Here is a 20628-nt window from a genome sequence, read left to right as displayed (position 1 = left end):
AAGGAAATTAAATGTAAAAAGGAAATGTCATAAAGGATATTGTTAATATTCCTAATAGCAAAAGGGATTGTAAAAGTTACTAACAGAATCCTTAACATCCCAGTAGCCGCATAAGGAAGATGCGAGACTATACAGACCATTTACAGAAGAAACATTTGAAAACCAGCTTATTGTGGTAGGCTCAGCAAGGACCTCCTAAAAGGTATCCACAGTCTAATCCCAGAAACTGGAAGTAAGTTATGTGGCAAAAAAATAATTTTGTAGTTAAGGATCTCCAGATGGGAAGATTATCCTGGAACACTTGGGTGGGCCCTAAGTGCAATCCTTATAAGAGGGAGACACAGGGAAATTTGACCCTGGAAGACCCAGGAAGAAATGTGACCACAGAGAGCTTGGAGTGCAGACAGCCACACAGCTGGAAGAGGCAGGGGACAGAGTCTCCTCTAGGGCCCCTGGAGGAACAAGACCTTCTGACACCTTGATTTTGGCCCGATGAAACTGGTTTGGAATTTCGGCCTCCGGGAATATGAGAGAACACACCTTAGCCTCTGTTGTGGTGATTTCTTATAGCACCAACAGGAAACTCAGGCACTTATGAAATATCTAATCTCACTAATAAACACAAAATCATACTATAATGTGATGCTATATTATTTCTCCTATAAAATACCAGTTATTTAAATGCTTGCGGATGACAAAGGTATAGGGACAGGTATGCTCTTGAACACTGCTGGTGGGAAAGAAAATGGAGCCAGCCCCTCAGGGGAAAGATTTGATAATATGCATGAAAGCCTTAAATAAATTTATATTCTTTGACCTACTGTTTCCATTTCTGGGGCACTAACCCACATAAATAATTAGAGAGCTGAATAATGATTTATGCAGAGGACTGTTCATCTCAAGTTTTCAAAGTGCAGTGTTTCTTTAATAAACACCAGAACAATCCAGATGTCCAGAAAATAAAAGAACAATAAAACAGATGATCATAACTCATAAAACAAAATACTGTACAATTATTAATATTATCATGCCAAATAATTCCCATGACTTCTTCTCCACATAATGTTGCAAAATAATCAGCATATAAAAAGATATACACATGTAATGAACTAAATGCGTGTGTGGGGGCAAGATTATATGATTAAAACTAATGGAAATAAAAATTAAAAATTAGAATGTTTATCCAGAAATGGTAAAGTATAGAAGCTTTAATGTTTTCATTTTCCAAATTCTTTCACATTATATATAATGGGTATGGATGCATCACGGTCATAAAAATCAAGCACATAAGTTAACAGAAAAGACTTAAAAGATTTATGTGGGGGCGGGGGGTTGGGGGAAATAGGTGACAGGGGTTAAGGAGCGCACCTGTCGTGGTGTTGTACAGAGGTGTTGAATCACTATGTTGCACACCCGAAACTAATATTACGGTGTAGGCTAACTAACTGGAATTTAAATACAAACTTTTTTACAAGGGAAAAAAGATTTATGAAAGAGCTGTCTGTTTCAATATTATTCACAGTGAAAATTCAAAAGGCAAACGAGTTCAATACCCGACAATGGCTTCCTAGACCCCTTTGTGATGCAACCCGATGATGCTAATGAAACGTTTATTTACACTTTACGAATGTGCTTGTAAAGAAGCTTTAGTGATGCAGAGAAAGGAACCTGATATGGTGGTAAGTGATTCTTTAAAAGCAGAACACAAAGCTAGGCACAGTAATCTCCACCGTGTAACAGATACATAGAAACAAAGAAGGAAACGGACCAAAATACTAAAAGTACCATCCTCCCCTAACATGGCCGAATTTCAAGTGGCTTTACTTCCTTCTTGCTGTTTTTCAAATTTTCTGAGCTGAGCCCACAATATTTCTACAAAAGAACACAATGGATGTCAGTCGTGGGAGAAGTGTGTCCCCAGTAGAACAATGATGAGCCCTGAACTGGCACAGGTCTTCCCTGGCCTGGTAGCTCACCCACCACGGATGTTCCCCAGGTGGTCGAAACCTAGCATTTACGGCCCCAAGTTGTTCCCCTGTCTTCTCCCACTTCTGCCTACAATTTTCATGGAAGTGCCTTTCTTCTTCCTCACTGCAGGAGAAATAGCTAATTAATATGTTTGCAAAATATCCTTTGGAAGCATAAAATGTCACATAAATGTTCAACTCCCACATGTTTTACAATGTGTGTTTGATTAAATTCGCAGCACAAGTGTTAATTCCCACATTCACTTCCCCATCTGGCCTTCTGGCGACTGTGCTAAAAGTCCTCCCACTACTCCCTCCAACCTCTGCATTTCAAAGCAATTGTTTGCATGTAAATGCAGTCCTTCTCCTCTTACTTTTTTTTTTCCTTTTCACAAGCTGAGTTGTCCCTGTCTTTGAAGGTAACTGAGAAACAGGATGAACATAGAGAAAATGAGATTCTGACACTCAGTGAAATAACTGTGCGTCTCAGGTAGCCAGAATACCACCAATCCCCACTGAGATGAATGAAAAGGTCTGATCTGACATTCCTTCCTGTACCAGAAGCCCGATATCCATCTTCCTGGAGCATGGATTTGAAAATAAGGCATTCACCGAGTTAACAGCCTGTGGCCAGGTCCAAGATGCTGGAAAAATCCAATCTGATGGGAAAAGACAGTCCCTGGGCACCAAAGGCACACCTGCTCAGCTGGCTCGGGGCCAGAAGGCGGGCCTGCGCACCTGTTGCTGAGGGAGCACCTGCCTGGGAATCCAGGTACCCGGGGCCTCAAGTCAGCTCCACCTTCAAGTTGCTCTGTGATTTGGACAGTTCCTTTCAGTGACCTTGTCATCTTTGAAGCTGCATCTGTGAAGCTGCTTCTCCTCCGGGGCTCCCTATCTCAGCATCTGGTGCCCCACTTTACCTGGCTGACCTGCCACACACCAGGAGATATCCTGACTCCTCCCACCTCTAACAAGGCACGCCGCCATTCCCCATCGAGCGTGTCCACTTGTCCCCCGCCACTACTCGAAACCAAGCTCCTGTCTCCCCACCGGACCAGCGCAGTCTCTCCGGGTTTGCCTGGGATCCAATATGCTCTCCACGTGGCAGCCCAAGTCTTTCTTTTAACGTTTATTTATTTTTGAGACAGAGAGAGAGAGACAGAGCATGAACGGGGGAGGAGCAGAGAGAGAGGGAGACACAGAATCGGAAGCAGGCTCCAGGCTCTGGGCCATCAGCCCAGAGCCCGACGCGGGGCTCGAACTCACGGACCGCGAGATCGTGACCTGGCTGAAGTCGGACGCTTAACCGACTGCGCCACCCAGGCGCCCCCCAAGTCTTTCTTTTAAGTGTACATCTTGTCCTACTGCCACTGGTGGATGATGGCTCAGTGCTCCCGAATGAAGAGAAGCCTCCACAGGTGCCCACGCTCCTCAACAAGGGGTGTGAAAAGTGGCCCACGAGGCAGGATCCAGACCACAAATGGGAGGGTTTTTTTCAAGGTCAACTGGTTTCCAATATTTAAAAATCAAGAAGTAGGGGTACCTGGGTGGCTCAGTCCATTAAGCATCCAACTCTTGCTTTCTGCTCAGGTTATGATACGACAGTTCGTGAGATTGAGCCCCACGTCCGGCTCTGCACTGGCAGTGCAAAAACTGCTTGGGATTCTCTCTCTCTCCCTCTCTCTGTGCCCCTCCCCTGCTCTCTCTCTCTCTCTCTCTCTCTCTCTCTCAAAATAAATAAGTAAAACTTTTTTTAAAAAAATCAAGAAATTTGACATGAAGATCTGGATTCTAACTTCTCTTGAAAATCAGAAAACTGATCACCTGCAGCCCAGTATCTGTCACGGAAACAGTAGCAGCTGCTCTCACTGAACAAGGTATGTCCCCCCAGCCATCACAGGGCCACTGAAGCCCCTCATCTTGCCTGCCCTTCACTGTACTCACAGTGTGTGGCCCCCGCTTGCCTTTCCATGCCCCCACCCCTCTCCCTCTCAGTGCCCTAGTGCCCCTGGGGTTTTGCCTCTAGACAAATGACAGGGCCTTCACTCATACTGTGTCCTCTGCCTGAAACACTCTCCTCTGTCTGCCCCCACCCTCCTGGCCTGGGTAAATCCTACCAACCCTCAAGGCATGAGTTTAAATATCACTTCTCACAGGACAACCAACCATTCCTGGCACCCGCTCTAGGATAGTGTCCTACCTTTCCCCCATCGTGCTGGTCATCTTCGGTTACCTGTCTTTCCTGTGAACTCCCCAAGGGCAAGGACTAGTCTGACCTCTGTACACGGCTACCAGGAACCAGTCCAACATGTGGCACCGAACAGCTGTCTAAAACACTTTCTGGATGAGTGAATAAACTTGCAAACCTCTGGATTTTGTGCACGCACACGTCTGCAAGACAGGATCTACTGGAGGGAAAAGAAGCTGAAGCCAACAGAAATAAAGCATGGGACGGGGACGTGTGCAGGGTGCCTGTTCTGGGGACGTGCTGCACAGTGTCACTGTTTGTCAGAGGAGCTCCCCAGAGGAAGGCGTGCTGGAGTGGAGCTCGAGGACCTGCAAGCATGCCTGCCACCAAGGGGGCCCCTGGCTCGTGGAGGTGGGTGACCTTCCCCGGGTCACACAGTCCATGCGGGCCGTGGTCATCATAAAGGTGCAGAATATACCCAGCTTGTGGACGTGCCCAAAGCTGCAGCTCCAGCATCCAGCTCAGTGTTCCAGAGTGTGCTGGACGGGTAAAGGAGTGAGCAAATGACAGGAGAAGACAGAGGTTCACGAAAGACCAAAGGGCCTGCTATGGATGGAATGTTGGTGTCCCCCCAAAAATCACATGTTGAAACTTCACCTCGAGGCAATGATGTTAGGAATGGAGCCTCTGGGAGGTGATCAGGTCATGAGGGTGGAGCCCTGTATGAGAAAGAGGATCTGTCTCCCCATTTGACGACACAGAGAGAAGACGGCCGTCCACAAGGCAGGAAGTGGGCCCTCACCAGAACCTGCTCGCGCTGACATCCTGATCCCAGGCTTCCTGCCTCCAGAACTGCAAGGACTAAGTTCTCTCGTTCTTCTTTTTTTTTTTTTAATATAATTTATTGTCAAATTGGCTTACATACAACACCCAGTGCTCATCCCAACAAGTGTCCTCCTCAATGCCCATCACCCATTTTCCCCTCTGCCCTGCTCCCCCCCAACCCTCAGTTTGTTCTCTGTATTTAAGAGTCTCATGTGTTTTGCCTCCCTCCCTCTCTGTTTATAACTATTTTTCCCCCTTCCCTTCTCCCATGGTCTTCTGGTAAGTTTCTCAAGTTCCACATATGAGTGAAGACATATGATATCTGTCTTTCTCTGACTGACTTATTTCACTTAGCATAATACCTTCCAGTACCATCCATGTTGCTGCAAATGGCATGATTTCATTCTTTCTCATTGCCAAGTAGTATTCCATTGTATACATATAAACTACATCTTTACCCATTCGTCAGTTGATGGATACTTAGGCTCTTTCCATAATTTGGCTATTGTTGAAAGCACTGCTATAAACACTGGGGTCCAAGTGCCCCTATGCATCAGCACTCCTGTGTCCCTTGGGTAAATACCTAGTGGTGCTATTGCTGGGTCATTAGGGTAGATCTATTTTTAATTTTTTGAGGAACCTCCACACTGTTTTCCAGAGCGGCTGCACCAGTTTGCATTCCCAACAGTGCAAGAGGGTTCCCGTTTCTCCACATCCCCGCCAGCATCTACAGTCTCCTGATTTTTTCATTTTAGCCACTCTGACCGGTGTGAGGTGGTATCTCAGGGTGGCTTTGATTTGCATTTACCTGATGATGAGTGACGTTGAGCATTTTCTCATGTGTCTGTTGGCCATCTGGATGTCTTCTTTAGAGAAGTGTCTATTCATGTTTTCTGCCCATTTCTTCACTGGATTGTTTTTCGGGTATGGAGTTTGGTAAGTTCTTTATAGATTTTGAATACTAGTCCTTTATCTGATATGTCATTTGCAAATATCTTCTCCCATTCCATTGGTTGCCTTTTAGTTTTACTGATTGCTTCCTTTGCAGTGCAGAAGCTTTTTATCTTGATGAGGTCCCAAAAGCTCATTTTTGGTTTTAATTTCCTTGCCTTTGGAGATGTGATGAGTAAGAAATTGCTGTGGCTGAGGTCAAACAGGTTGTTGCCTGCTTTCTCCTCTAGGTTTTTGATGGTTTTCTGTCTCACATTTAGGTCTTTCATACGTTTTGAGCTTATTTTTGTGTGCAGTTTAAGAAAGTGGTCTAGTTAACAGTGTTGGAAGTCCTAGCATCAGCAATCAGACAACAAAATGAAATAAAAGGCATCAAAACTGGCAAAGAAGAAATCAAACTTTCACTTTTCACAGACAACATGATATTCTACTTGGAAAACCTGAAAGATTCCACCAAAAGACCCCTAGAACTGATACATGAATTCAGCAAAGTCGCAGGGTACAAAATCAATGCACAGAAATCAGCTGCATTTTTATACACCAATAATGAAGCAACAGAAAGACAAATAAAGAAACTGATCCCATTTACAGTTGCACCAAGAACCATAGAATACCTAGGAATAAACCTAACCAAAGATGTAAAAGATCTGTACACTGAAAACTGTAGAAAGCTTATGAAGGAAATTGAAGAAGACACAAAGAAATGGAAAAAACATTCCATGCTCATGGATTGGAAGAACAAATATTGTTAAAATGTCAATACAACCCAAAGCAATCTACACATTCAACGCAAACCCAATCAAAATTGCACCGCCATTCTTCTCAAAGCTAGAACAAACAATCCTAAAATTTTTATGGAACCACAAAAGACCCCAAATAGCCAAAGTAATATTGAAGAAAAAAACCAAAGCAGGAGGCATCACAATCCCAGACTTTAGCCTGTACTACAGAGCTGTAATCATCAAGACAGCATGGTATTGGCACAAAAACAGACACGTAGACCAATGGAATGGAATAGAGAACCCAGAATTGGACCCACAAACGCACGGCCCACTAATTTTTGACAAAGCAGGAAAGAGCATCCAATGGAAAAAAGACAGTCTCTTTAGCAAATGGTGCTGGGAGAACTGGACAGCGACATGCAGAAGAGTTCTCTTGCTCTCAAGCCGCCCAACCTCTGGTATTTGACAGCAACCTGAGCTGAGACGGGACCCCAGCCTGGTGGCAGAAAGGACCGGACACTGATTTACAAGAGAGGAGTCCAATAAGGAATTGGAATTCCCCCTGAAAGAGAAAAACTTAACCTCTACTGAAGCAGATGCTTATTTACTTTTTCACTCTGGGAGGACAACAGGTCTCTCTGTTGACTTCAAAATATGTTTTTATGGGGCACCTGGGTGGCTCAGTCGGTTGAGTGTCTGACTTTGGCTCAGGTCATGATCTCACGGCTCACGAGTTCAAGCCCTGTGTCGGGCTCTGTGCTGACAGCTCAGAGCCTAGAGCCTGGAGCCTGCTGCCTGTGTCTCCCTCTCTCTCTGCCCTTCCCTCACTCATGTTCTGTCTCTCTCTGTCTCAAAAATAAATAAACATTAAAAAATAAATACATTTTTACATGTAAGAACAGAGGCTGTGATTGTTATAATATTTTTATTTTTGCCACACACATAACGGTGACTTTCAGAATTTTAAAATATTTTGAAAACAAAAAGCAAAAGAGCCTCTCTAATGTGGGATCTCACTTTGGTAAGTAGATTGTTTCCCACCTGCTTGCACTAATTCTAGAAATCACCATGCGTGTGGCAACCACAAATATTAAGCGTGCGTTATTTCTGTTTTTGCAAAAGAGAAAAAAATCGTGGCCATAATAACCCCAAAGTGTTGATAATAAAAGATCGGAAGTAGATGCTTCGGAAGTGACCTCCATCAGGTGAAGTATAAAAAGTCACGTACGATGCTATGGAAATGTAGACGTCAAAATGCTGCAAATGGTCAACCTTATGTATATTTTACCACAATAAAAAGTGTTAGCAAACATTCAAAAACATTTTTTTTTATGTTTTTATTTATTTTTGAGAGAGAGAGACAGAGCACGAGCAGGGGACAGGCAGAGAGAAAGACACAGAATCCGAAGCAGGCTCCAGGCTCTGAGCTGTCGGCACAGAGCCTGACGCAGGGCTCGGACTCGTGAACTGCGAGCTCATGACCTGAGCTGAAGTCAGATGCTTAACCAACTGAGCTACACAGGTGCCCCCAAAAACATTTTTAAGGGATAAATGCCATCCAGCTCCCATAATCTTATCATAATCCTCAGCTTATAAAACCTTCCCTGAATGAGGCAGGGGCTGGCCCTCGGCTTATTAAGGGTAAGGCATAAAGGGGCTGGTATTCTCCCAGTCTAAGCTCTTACTGTCTCATTGTGATTTATAAAAAGAAACATATATTTGGTCTCCTGCCCACTTCTAGCACAGAGCTCCCAAAACCCTTAGGATTTCCTAAGAGATGAGAGTAATAAAGGTGTCTCAATAATCGTAACAAAGCTCTTTAAGCCACACCCGCATTTATGTTAACGAAGTGACTTTGGAAGGCACCTGAGGAAGGGGGCTGGGTAACCGTGGAGAAAACCAAGTGACCCGGAACTTCCAGGGAGGGGACGGGACAGAGACTGAGTTCAGTCGCCAATGGCCAATGATCTAATCAATCATTCCTTTGTAAGGAAGCCTCCACAAACCCCCCAAAGGATGGGGTTCCAAGAGCTTCAGGTGGGCGAACACACGGATTCTGGGAGAGTGACGTCCCAGAGGGGGCAGGGAAACTCCATGCCCCTCCGTCTGCCTTCCCCTGCGTGTTTCCCTTCTCTGGCTGTCCTGAGTTGTACCCTTTTGTGAGAAACCCGTCATCTCGTGGGTCGATGGGTCCCTGTGTTCTGTGAGCTGTTCTAGCAAATTAACCCAACTCAAGGAGAAGGTCGTAGGAACCACTGATTTATGGCCAGTCGGTCGGAAGCACAGGGGACAACCTAGACTTGCAACTGGCTTCTGAAGTGGGGACAGTCTCGTGGGACTGAGCCCTTACCCTGTGGGGTCTGACACTGCGTCCAGGTGGATGGTGTCAGAATTGCGTGGATTCACAGGACACCCGGCTGGTGTCAGAGAACTGCTTGATGCACGGAAAGAACGCGCCCGTGAGAATCAGTGTCGGGATCTTGCTCCCGCTCCCAGAGGACCCAGCGTGTCCCTTCTTAGCTGTGTGAGACACGCCCCATACATGGGTCTGGAAGCAGACAGACCCAGGTTCCAGTTTCAGCCACGAGTCAGGTCTGACCTCACCTCTCTCTGCTTCCACGTCCACAGCTGCAGAGGGGAGCCGCCCACAGAGCAGCCGTGAGGCTTGGGACGGCACAAACAACGAGCGCGCGAGACGTGCGCATTATCGTGAGCAGTCCTATCGCTCTGCTCAAGCGCCAGACGTGGCAGGGGGCAGGCACCACCCCCATCACCCCAAGATTCACCTCCTCCCGACCAACCCCCCAACCTTCCGCTGTCTGCGGGGAGGCCACGCTCTCCCTCCTCATCCCAGCAGGACGCTCCGACAGCAAGTCATCCCCTTCCCCTCTACCCAGAGAGAGAGCCACAGCCTCCAGGCCTCTCTCTGGTCTCTGTAGGTCCTCCCCTCCCTCATCACCCTCCCTCCCCCCCCCCCCGCCCCCCACCCGGGCGAGGCTTTCCTTGCTGCCAAGGCCAGAAGGCAAGTCAGCTGTTGAACTGGGATTCAAAGTCAGGCCCTCCTGCTTCCCAAAACAGAAGACTGTGCAACTACATGTTTATGTAGGAAAGACAGAGTGAGGTAGAGCAGAGCAACACATCTTGGAAAGATGCCCCAAATACAGTAAGTGAAAACAGCCAAGTTGCAGAACAATGCGTGTGGCATGGTTCCATTAGAACAAAAACAACAACTGTATGTTTATATGAGTTTGTAGAAGCAAAGAAAAACGCCTAAATGGATACAAATTAGCTGCTGACAACAGTTATCGGGTGGGTGGATCTGAACATTCTGTTAAGGTTTGCATTTGTTACGCATTCTTTATGTTCTGGAAAACAACAAAAACTCAGACGCAGTCGAAGGAACTCGATAACTGCCCTCCAGGGGCGAGTGAGAGGCCCGCGTGCTCAGGAACACCACGGACAAGCCTTTGGAGGACGGGCTCGCCTCCAACCACCCCTGGCCCCGGAGGGGATGTGGGAGCTGGGAGGGCGGCAGCAAACGACAATAGACACGGCTGGCTGGCCGGAGAGCCGCACTTACCTTCCCCAGCAGCTCAGGCAGGCCCAGCAGCTGCCCCACGAACACGCCAACGCAGATGAAGACGGCGGTCACCTGCCCCAGGGAGCCGCGGATCGCCTTGGGCGAGATCTCGTTCAGGTACACGGGGAGCGCGCTGAGGGCGATGCCTGGGAGGGAACGACGGCGGCCGTGAGAGGTCTGTCTTCTCTGAGGGAGGAGCACCCCGGTCAGCGGGAGGGCCGTCTCCCTCGAGGGACATGGGTCAGGGCGCCCCCTCTGCCGTGCCCTGACAAGAACGGCGCTGCAGCCACAACGCTACCCCAAGCCTTCTGCACAAATCGCTAATGCTTTGACAGGCCCTGTATCGTTTAATCCAGAAGGCATGGCTGGGAGGCAGATTTCGTAGAAGGGAAAACTGATGACGGTGGCGGTGGGGGTGGTGGTGGTGGTGGTGGTGGGGGTGGGGGTGGTGATGACGACGATGATGGTGGTGGTGGTGGTGGTGGTGGTGATAATGCCGATGGAGGAGGTGGTGACAGTGGTGGCGACAGTGGCAATGAGAGCGGAGGTAGTGGTAGCAGACGGTACTGGTGGTGTCTAGCAGCCAACACGCCTAGTGCTTACCAAGGAGCGGGATCCTTCTTATCTCTACATTTATTAACTTACCTATTTTTATAGTAACCCACTGAAGTAAATGTACTACCGTTATCCTTATTCTAAATATGAGGAAACTGAGGCACAAATGGAGTAACTTTCCCAAATCACCAAGTGACGGCCAGAGAGGCCCGAAGAGATTATTTTGCCCAACAAGTCAGGTCTCCGATTCTAGAACTTGAGCTTCTCCCACTAGCTGACTGTGTCTCTTTATGTAAGTCACGGGACTCAGGTAGGGTAGATACTATTATACCCATTTTACAACATTTTATAGAGTGCCTGTCAGTTTCAAGAAGCCCAGTTTTCCACCTGTACCTGGGCAAGGCTATTCTCAAATCCCTTTACAGGCCCACAAAGGTCTATAGACCTTATCGCAGGCTGACTCACGGCTCGTCTGGAGCACAGACGGCACACCCAGAGCCACGCTGCCTCCCGGGGAGAATCCCTGTAACTTACGGACCATGAGGCCTTGGCTGGGGGAGTTAGCGTCTCTAGGCCTCGGCCTCCCTCTCTGCAAATGGGCTAAGAACTGAGCCTAACTGCACAGGGCGGCTGGGAGAGTTGGCGTCTGCTCACTGTGCAGTGCTCTACAGATCAGTGCCGACAACACTCATTCTTATTGCCTGACTTTTCACCACACTGTGAGGGCATCAAACATTTCTTTCCTGCCCTGGCCTCCCCATGCCTCTCGCACCTCCCGAAACACTCTAGGTACCAATCAACGTGCTTCAAGTTACGCTGAATTCGCCCCAGTCGCTAGCCGTCAGAGAGACCCTTCCTTTAAAAAAAAAAAAATTCGGGGCGCCTGGGTGGCTCAGTCAGTTAAGCGTCTGGCTCTTGCTTTCAGCTCAGGTCATGATCTTGCAGTTGTGAGATCGAGCCCCGCATCGGGCTCCGTGATAAGCGTGGAGCCTGCTTGGAATTCTCTTGTCTCTCTCTCTGGTCCTCACCTGCTCTCTCTCTGTCTCTTTCAAAATAAATTAAAAAAGAAAAAACATCAAAAAAAAAAAATTAGGAGAGGGACTATGTGACCCAATTTATAAGCTGAGGATCTCTTTCACTGCATCTCAGCCCAGAACAACTTTTCCTGCCTCACCAGAAAGGCAAACACGCTTAAGTACAAAGAGATGGGAATTATCTGCAAAGTCACAACATAAGCCAGATGCTGTTTGAATTTTTATCCAAAATACACACGCTGAAAACAGCTGGCCTCGTGGAAGCACTGGCTGACCGGGGACCAGCTTGGCACCTTGCTGCCTGGGGTGGGGAGCACCACAGGGGGAGACACGTACAAGGACTCAAGTCCCAGAGCCCCGGCTTCCTCGCCAGGTGACCTTGATCAAGTCAATTAGCTTCTCCTAGCCTCGGCTTCCTGATCTATAAAATTAGGGTAATAATTGCTGTCTATTTCTGTTGCAGTGGCAATGAAATTATCACACATAAGCCTTCTGCCTCACGTGTGGTCACTTGACAGGCACTTAAAAAACTGTCAGTTTCCTTTCCCCGATGCTCCTCCTCCCCGCTGGGGCTAATCACCTCTCAAAAAATGATAAAGCTGGTGGGAAAGAGGCGGCGAGGTGGCGGTGAAGGGCACAGAGCCACAGCTGGGACAGTAATTATACCCCCTTCACACAGGTGCTGTGCACAGGTGAGATGTATGTGAAATGCTTTGCAGGTGCCTGCATACAGTAAGCTGTCGATAAGTGGTGGCCGTTCTCATCTCCCAGCTGTGAAATGACATGGCAAAATGCGATGCTCGTGGCTAAACCGGGGCCGAATGAGGAGGCAGTCTACATGAAAGCCACCACATGCCAGTTGACTGGGGACTGTCCCGGTTTTAGCACTGGAAGTCCTGCGACCCAGGCAAACCAGGGGGTAGGTCATCCGAGGCCCGTAGTGCTGCACCAGGCATCCCACACCCCTGAGTGGCCTCTCTCGACCCACGACCCCCATCTCTTGCCACTCTTCCTCCCCAGGGGCCCCCAGCCTTGGGGTTCGCTGAACCCCAGGCGCATACTGACTGTAGGATATTGGCCTTTGCTGCTCTGTTTATCTGGAACCTTGGTTGTCACAGCCCCATAAGCTGACCCCCGCCTGTGCTTCCTGTCTTACCAAGCCCCCAGCAAAGTGACCTCATTTGGAAGTTGTTTGTAGATGTACTCAAGTTAAGAGGAGGTCATGGGGCGCCTGGGTGGCGCAGTCGGTTAAGCGTCCGACTTCAGCCAGGTCACGATCTCGCGGTCCGTGAGTTCGAGCCCCGCGTCAGGCTCTGGGCTGATGGCTCGGAGCCTGGAGCCTGTTTCCGATTCTGTGTCTCCCTCTCTCTCTGCCCCTCCCCCGTTCATGCTCTGTCTCTCTCTGTCCCAAAAATAAATAAAAAACGTTGAAAAAAAAAAAATTAAAAAAAATAAAAAAAAAAAAAAAAAAAAAAAAAAAAAAAAAAGAGGAGGTCATACCGGATAAGGGTGGGTCCTAAATTCAATGACTGGCATCCTTATAAGAGGTCATGTGAAGATACCGAGAAGGAGGCCATGTGAAGATGGGGACAGGGACAAGAGAGACACCAGTAAGGGAAGGCCAAGGGGTGCAGAGCACAGAACAGATTCACCCTCAGTGCCTCGGGAAGGAACAAAGCCTGCCTGCACCTTGATGCTGGGCTTCTGGCTTCTGAACTCTGACAGCATGATCTCTATTGTTTGAGGCCCGCCCCCGGGAGACTAGCACACCTCCTCACTGAGGCCTTCCCTGGCCACCTGCTGGAACTGGCCCCTTCCCCAGCTCTTTGTCTCTGCATCCAGTCCTGGCTCCCCCGAGTGCTCAGTGCTTTCTGCATGTTTCTTGTTTGGTATTTACTCGACTGTCTGTTTCCTCACCCGCAGCCACAGTGAAGCTCCCTGAGAGCACGGCACCTGCAGCACCAGCCCTGGGACAGACAGGGGCTTGATTAACATGTATTATGGGGGCCTGGGTGGCCCAGTCGGTTAAGGTCAGACTCTTGATTTCGGCTCAGGTCACGATCTTGTGCTATGTAGGTTCAAACCCCGCGTCGGGCTCTGCGCTGATGGTGCAGAGCCTGCTTGGGATTCTCTCTCTGTCTCTGCCTCTCTCCCTGCCTCTCTCTCAGTCTCTCTCTCTCTCTCTCTCTGCCCCTCCCCTACTCTCTCTCTCTCTCAAAATAAATAAATAAAAAAGAAACAAACCAGGTACTGAATGGGTTCCCGCCCACTACTGCTCTACTGTTATTTGTTTAATCCTGGCTCAGAAAGGCCGGGGTCAGCAGATACCAGCGATCTGGAGCCGCGGACTCTGGCAGGCTGGTCCCTGGTTACAACTGTGGTCTATGGGAGCAGGCCCCCCGGTGGGCAGTCAGACAGCGAGCAGAGACTCCAAGAAGTGAGCAGAGGGCAGCATGTCTCGTATCTAAAACATCACAACAGTCCCAATGTACCGAGCCTGCTACACCTTCCAGAAGGCCTTCCCCTTCCTCAGGGTGCACGGTCCGATGGTGTGCAAGGAGCAGTCAGGGCACACGCCCTCACACAGGCGAGCTTAGCTCTCTGATTCCTCTCAGAGTCCAATTGGATTGTCAGCTCTTAGCCCCCAAAAAGCAGAGGGGACCTCGGAAAACATTTTCTAGGGAAATCAGAGATGCTGAAAGAAATACTCGAGGGACACCTGGAAATGTACATTTTCCTACTGGGGTAAAGAAAAAGTTGAGTCCAGTCCAAAGTATTTACTGAATGTAGTAAGTCTTGACTTTTGAAAATCAAATTATGAAATATACTTTTTAAAGAGTTTTTCCAATGTTTATTTATTTTTGAAGGAGAGAGAGAGAGACAGAGTGTGAGCAGGGGAGGGGAAGAGAGAGAGGGAGATACAGAATCCGAAGCAGGCTCCGGGCTCCAAGCCGTCAGCCCAGAGCCCGATGCGGGGCTTGAACTCACAGACCGCGAGATCATGACCCGAGCCGAAGTCGGACACTCAACCGACTGAGCCACCCAGGCGCCCCAAATTATGACATATATTTTTAAATCGCGCAGATAATACACATGTAGTCTGATGAATCACCACAAAATGCGCACGCCTGTGCAACTCCCACCCAGGTCAAGAATCAACCTACACACACACACACACGCACACACACACACACACACACACACGCACACAAGAATCAACCTACAATACCAGCCCGCCGGAAGCCGCACCCTGTGCTTCCTCAGGACCACCATCCTCTCCCTTTTCCCCCAAGGTCACCACCAGCCTGATGCTGTCACCAAAGATGGATGTACACAGAATCACAGGGGAAGGGGATGTATTTCTCTGGTATTTCATCTCTTTTGTGTTTCTCACAGACGTGAAATGCATCCGTGATGTAGCACACAGCTGTAATCTGTTCGTTTTTATTGCTGTGTCATATTCCAACGTGTGAGAGTATCACAATCCATCCACCTTCCCATTGAGGGACACTTCAGCGCTCTCCAGTTTGGGATTAACACTAACAGTGCCCCATAAACATGCTTACACAAGTGTGTAGATGCACATGTATGGAAATATATATATACGACAACCGTAAGATGTGTATGTTCAGTTTTGGTAGATAAATCCAGTTTCCCCAAATTATCACACCAATATACACCTTTATAAGAGACGTATGAAATACTTTGCTCCACATTTTTGCCAATATTTGGCATTACTGGTCTTTTTAATTTTTAGCAATTGTGGTTTTAATGTGCATTTCCTTAATTACGAGTGAGATTTATTTTATTTATTTTAATTTCCAGTGTAGTTAACACACAGTGTTCTATGGGTTTCAGATGTACAATCTAGTGATTCGACACTTCCACACATCACCCAGTGCTCATCACAAGTGCCCTCCTTAGTCCCCATCACCTATTTCACCCATCCCCCCACCCCCCTCCCCTCTGGTGACATCAGTTTGTTCTCTATGTAGGTAAGAGTCTGTTTCTTGGTTTGTCTCTCTCTTTTCTCTTGCTTGTTTACTGTTTCTCAAATTCCACATACGAGTGAAATCACATGGTATTTGTCTTTCTCTGACTTATCTCACTTAGAATAGTAGTCTCTAGCTCCATCGACGTTGTTGCAAATGACAAGACTTCATTCTTTTTGACGGCTGAGTAATATTCCATGACATCTCACATCTTTTTTACCCCATCATCTATCGACAGACACTTTGGGCTGCTTCCATAGTTTGGCCACTGTAAATAATGCTGCTATAAACATGGGGTGCATGTATCCCTTTGAATTAGGGTTTTTGTATTTTTGGGGTAAGTAGTGTGATTACTGGGTGATAGATTAGTTCTGTTTTTAACTTTTTGAGGAATACTAATGTAACTTGTGAAAATGCCTATTTTGTCTCTTAGCCATTTTTGTAAGAGATGTTCTGTCTTTTTATTATTGATTTGTAAGAGTTCTTAATGTATTCTGTGTATGAGCCCTTTGTCAATTTCATTCATTGTGAATATTTTCCTGCTCTCTGTGGTTTGTCCCTTCATTAATGGTGATTTTTTTTGTATGAATAGAAAGAAGTCTTTAATTTTAATGCAGTTCAATTTATCAATTCTTTTACTTTAAACTAGTGCTGTTCTGTCCTGTTTAAGAAATCTTTCCGTGTCCTAAGATGATGAAAATATCATATGGTATGTTACCTTCTAGGATATTTATGGTTTTACCTCTCATCTTTAGAGCTATAATCTACCTGGGATTGATTGTGCGTATGAAGTCAAGGAGTGTTCAGGTTTCATTTGTAATGGCATTAAAATGTCAGGTGTCAATACAAATGCAGTTATTTGCCACCTTGGATGGCGCAATCTGGACTTTATCCCTAAAACAACTCCCCAGAGAGAAGCAGCAGCAGAAAAATATAGATAACAACTCTCGAACCATAAGCCTCTGTTTTGCAAAAACAGCTACGATGTACCAATAATAACTTAAGTTATACCTGTAGAAATTTCCTGACCATAGACATAAGCAAAAAGGGGTTCTTTCACGGTTGCTGGGATTATTACTTTCCTTCCCGGTTACCCCAGGAACTCATGTTTCCGGAAAGATGCAATACATAGAAACATTCCATTTAAAATAAATTTCACATAAAATATTCCAAGCATAAAAACACAGGTGCATATTAACATCTGCTCCCTTCTTGGAGTCTGCAGTCCCCATCAGACTACCACTGGGTCCTGTTCCCATATAGCACAATCACAACCGAGTACCAGCCTGCCAGGGGCTGCAATTCCCAACCACTGGTGACCCCAACTGACCCGACATCATTTATTGAAAAGACGCTCTTCCCTTCAGCTCTCCAGCTACACCTTCACCATAGATAAGTGTCCATATAGGTATGGCTCAGCTTCAGAAGTCTCATTTCTAGTCCACTGATGTATTTCTCTCTCTTTGCACCAATCTGCACTGTCTGAACCACTGTAACTTTCTAACTGTTGATGCCCCACAGATTAAGTTCTCCCATTTTTCTTTTTCTGGAAGATAATCTTGTGAATTCTCAGCACTTTGTATTCCCATGTACATTTTAGAAGCAGTCTGAAATTTCCATTTTACAAAACCTGCTTGGATTTGCTTGGGTTTGTATCGAATCTATAGATCAGTATAGAGGGAACATCATTATAATGTTGTCTTCCAACTTGTGAATATGGAATACCCCCCATGTATGTGTCTAATTTCTTTCCATAATATTTTATAGATTTTTGTGTAGATAATAAGGAGATTAGAAATTGCACATTTCCCACTAGACTTATTCGTGGGTATTTGATGGTTTTTACAGCCTTTTCAATGGTATAGTTTATAAATTTCATTTTCTACATAAGAATACAATTGCTTTTAGTGTATTGACCTTATGTATAGAAATAAAATTGCATTTAGTGTTACAAGTACACAAGTATGATGACTTTTTATCCAGAGACCCTGGTAGCCAAATCCACTCACTCATTCTAAAGTTTATTTATAGATTTAGATGTTTTATGCATTCATGACATCTGTGACAGATGACAGTTTTAGTTCATCTTTTCCAATCTTTATACCTTGTGTTAAAAAAAATTTTATTTGCCTCGTGGCATTAGCTAGGACCTCTCGTACTATGTTGACTCAGAGTGGTGATAGCATGTATTTTGCGTTGCTCCTGAGCTCAGAGAAAAACCTATCAACATCTTAGTACTGAGTATGATGACTGCTGTAGGTCTGGGTAGACAGCCTTCATTAGTATAAGGAAATTTTCTTCTATTCCTCGTTGGTTAGAGTTGTTTTTACATTTTTTTTTTTTACCTCAAGTGGATACTGAACATTATCAACTGTTTTTTCTGCATATGTCAAAATCATCATATAATTTTGTCTTCAAATGTATTCTGTAAATATGATGAATCACCCTGACTGATTCTCAAATGTTAATCCAATCTTCCACTGCTGGCGTAACTCAGCTAGGTCTTGACCTATTATCTTTTTATGTTTTATGTTGTTTATCATTGAAATTGTTCGCTACGTCTTTGCTTAGGATTTTTATATCTATGTTCCTTAATGATATTGGCCTGTAATTTTTTCCCTGTAGAGTTCTTATAAGGATATGCTATCCAGGATACACTCATCTTATCAAATGAGCTGGGAAATATCCCCCCTGGAAATGTTTATACAGAATTGGTGTTGTTCTCTCTTAAGGAAGCTTTGAATCACCTTTGTTGGGAGGTTTTTAATTATATGTTCAACTTATTTAATAGAATAGGACTGTTCCGATACTCTAATTCTTCTTACATCACTATCGGTTAAGATTTCTCTTTCTAGGCATTTGTACACTTTAACTTTTCAAATATATCACATCACAATATATTCTTATCTCTCTAATGCTTCAGGAGCTGGCCGTTTAAACCCTAATATTAGTTATTAATTCCTGCTCTTTTTATAAATAGTCTCACAAGGGTTTAGCAAAGTTATTAATCTTTTATAGAACTCACTTTGATCTTGCTGATGCACTCCAATGAAAATTCCCTTTCCAACTTCTTGAGATGGAAATTTAGATTACTGATTTTTAGCTTTTTGCATTTGAGGTTATAAATTTTATTCGAAGTATGGCTGTAGCTATAGTCCACAAATTTTGAGATGTCTTGTGTAGTATTTTCATTATCATTTAATCCAAACTATTTTAAAATTTGCATTGTGATTTCTTTTTGTCCCTCTGGTTACTCAGAAATACACATTCGTTACTTGGAGTGTATGTCACTTATATCTTAGTTTCCAAACCTGTGAATATTTTCTACTTATACTTTTGTAATTAGCTTCTAACTTAATTCTGTTGTGGTCAGAGAACATAGTCTAATATTAATCCTTTTAAATGTGTTGAGACTTGCTTTATGGCTCATCATATGGTTGATTTTTGTAAATGGCCCATGAAAGCTAAAAAGAAACGTGTGTTTAACAGTTCTAAAGTTTAATGTTAATATGTTAATTAGCTCATATTTGTTAACTGTGTCATTCAAACATTCTAGCTACTACTGATGTTTCTGTCCACTCGTTTTATCCATGGCTGAGACAGTATTTCTCATTTCAGTTTGGCTAACTTTTAGCTTATACTCACTTTCAGTGTATACATTTTGATGCTTTTTATTAAGTGCGTATCAAATTTAGAATTATTATATTCCTGACAAACTGAATGCTTCATCATCATGAAACCTCTCTCGTTGTCTTTAGTAATCTTTGTTGCCTTCAGATCTACTTAGACTCTTATCAGTACTGCCGAACCATATTTACGGGCTTGGGTTTGCCTGGGATTGCTTTTTCTATTATTTTATTTTCAATCTTCCTATGTCTTTACATCTAAGATACAAACAGCATATACACAGGTATTTGATTTATCCAGTGTAACCATTTTTATCTTTTTTTAAAAAATTTTTTTAATGTTTATTTTTGAGAGAGAGAGAGAGAGAGAGAGAGAGAGACAGAGCATGAGCAGGGGAGGGGCAGAGCGAGAGGGGCAGACACTGAATTGGAAGCAGGTTCCAGGCTCCAAGCTGTCAGCACAGAGCCTGACACCGGGCTTGAACTCACAGACTGCGAGATCATGACCTGAGCCGAAGTCGGACGCTCAACCGACTGAGCCACCCAGGCGCCCCACCATTTTTATCTTTTAATTGGAGTACTGAGTCTATTTAGTGTTATTCTTGTGTTTAAATATAACATCTTACCATTTGCTGTTCTATATGGCACTCTCCTATATTCGGTTTTCTCTCCTCTCTTGCCTTCTTTAGGATTAAGTATTTTTAAGTCATTTGATTGTTGTTATGTTATTTTCTCTTCTTCAAATTATTGCTCTAGAGGTCATTTCATGAATCTGTGTCTTAATGAAATCTAATATAAAGTAGTACATTTAGTATTTCCCAGACAATGCAAAGAATTTAATACACTCCAATTTCATGTACTGCCTTCCTGATTTATATGCTATTTTAGTTGTATATTTTAATTTTTCTGTCTTCTTCTCTTCACACAGGCACACACACACAGACATGCACACACACAGAAACACACACAGACACACACACACACACCCCTGTATGGTACCTGAACATCGTCAGGTAGCTATGCTGTTATCTGTACTGTACATGTGAGGAAAGGGATAGAGGGACAGAGAAGTCTGTCTGAGGTCACCCAGATGGTAGGTAGCAGGGCTGGGACCAGAATCCATCCTTCAGAACACCTCACATGCTCTCTGTCATGTTAAAATTTGACTCAAATCATAACATATGCTCT

The 20628-nt window shown here is 45.2% G+C and overlaps 1 protein-coding gene across 2 annotated transcripts in view; it reads right to left on the bottom strand.

Annotated features, from left to right (window-relative positions):
* SLC2A9 (solute carrier family 2 member 9) overlaps nucleotides 1–20628 on the bottom strand; it is a 241531-nt gene that overhangs the window by 147415 nt on the left and 73488 nt on the right. For both annotated transcript variants that reach the window (XM_058723094.1, XM_058723093.1), the window contains one exon: nucleotides 10234–10379. In XM_058723094.1, coding sequence (XP_058579077.1) covers nucleotides 10234–10379 — 146 coding nt within the window. The remainder of the gene's footprint in view (nucleotides 1–10233; nucleotides 10380–20628) is intronic.

The sequence above is a fragment of the Neofelis nebulosa genome, chromosome 3 (assembly GCF_028018385.1).
Source record: "Neofelis nebulosa isolate mNeoNeb1 chromosome 3, mNeoNeb1.pri, whole genome shotgun sequence".
NCBI classification, from domain to species: Eukaryota; Metazoa; Chordata; class Mammalia; order Carnivora; family Felidae; genus Neofelis; species Neofelis nebulosa.
The sequence above is the reverse complement of the archived record's forward strand: the minus strand, read 5'-3'. Positions and strand labels throughout refer to the sequence as shown.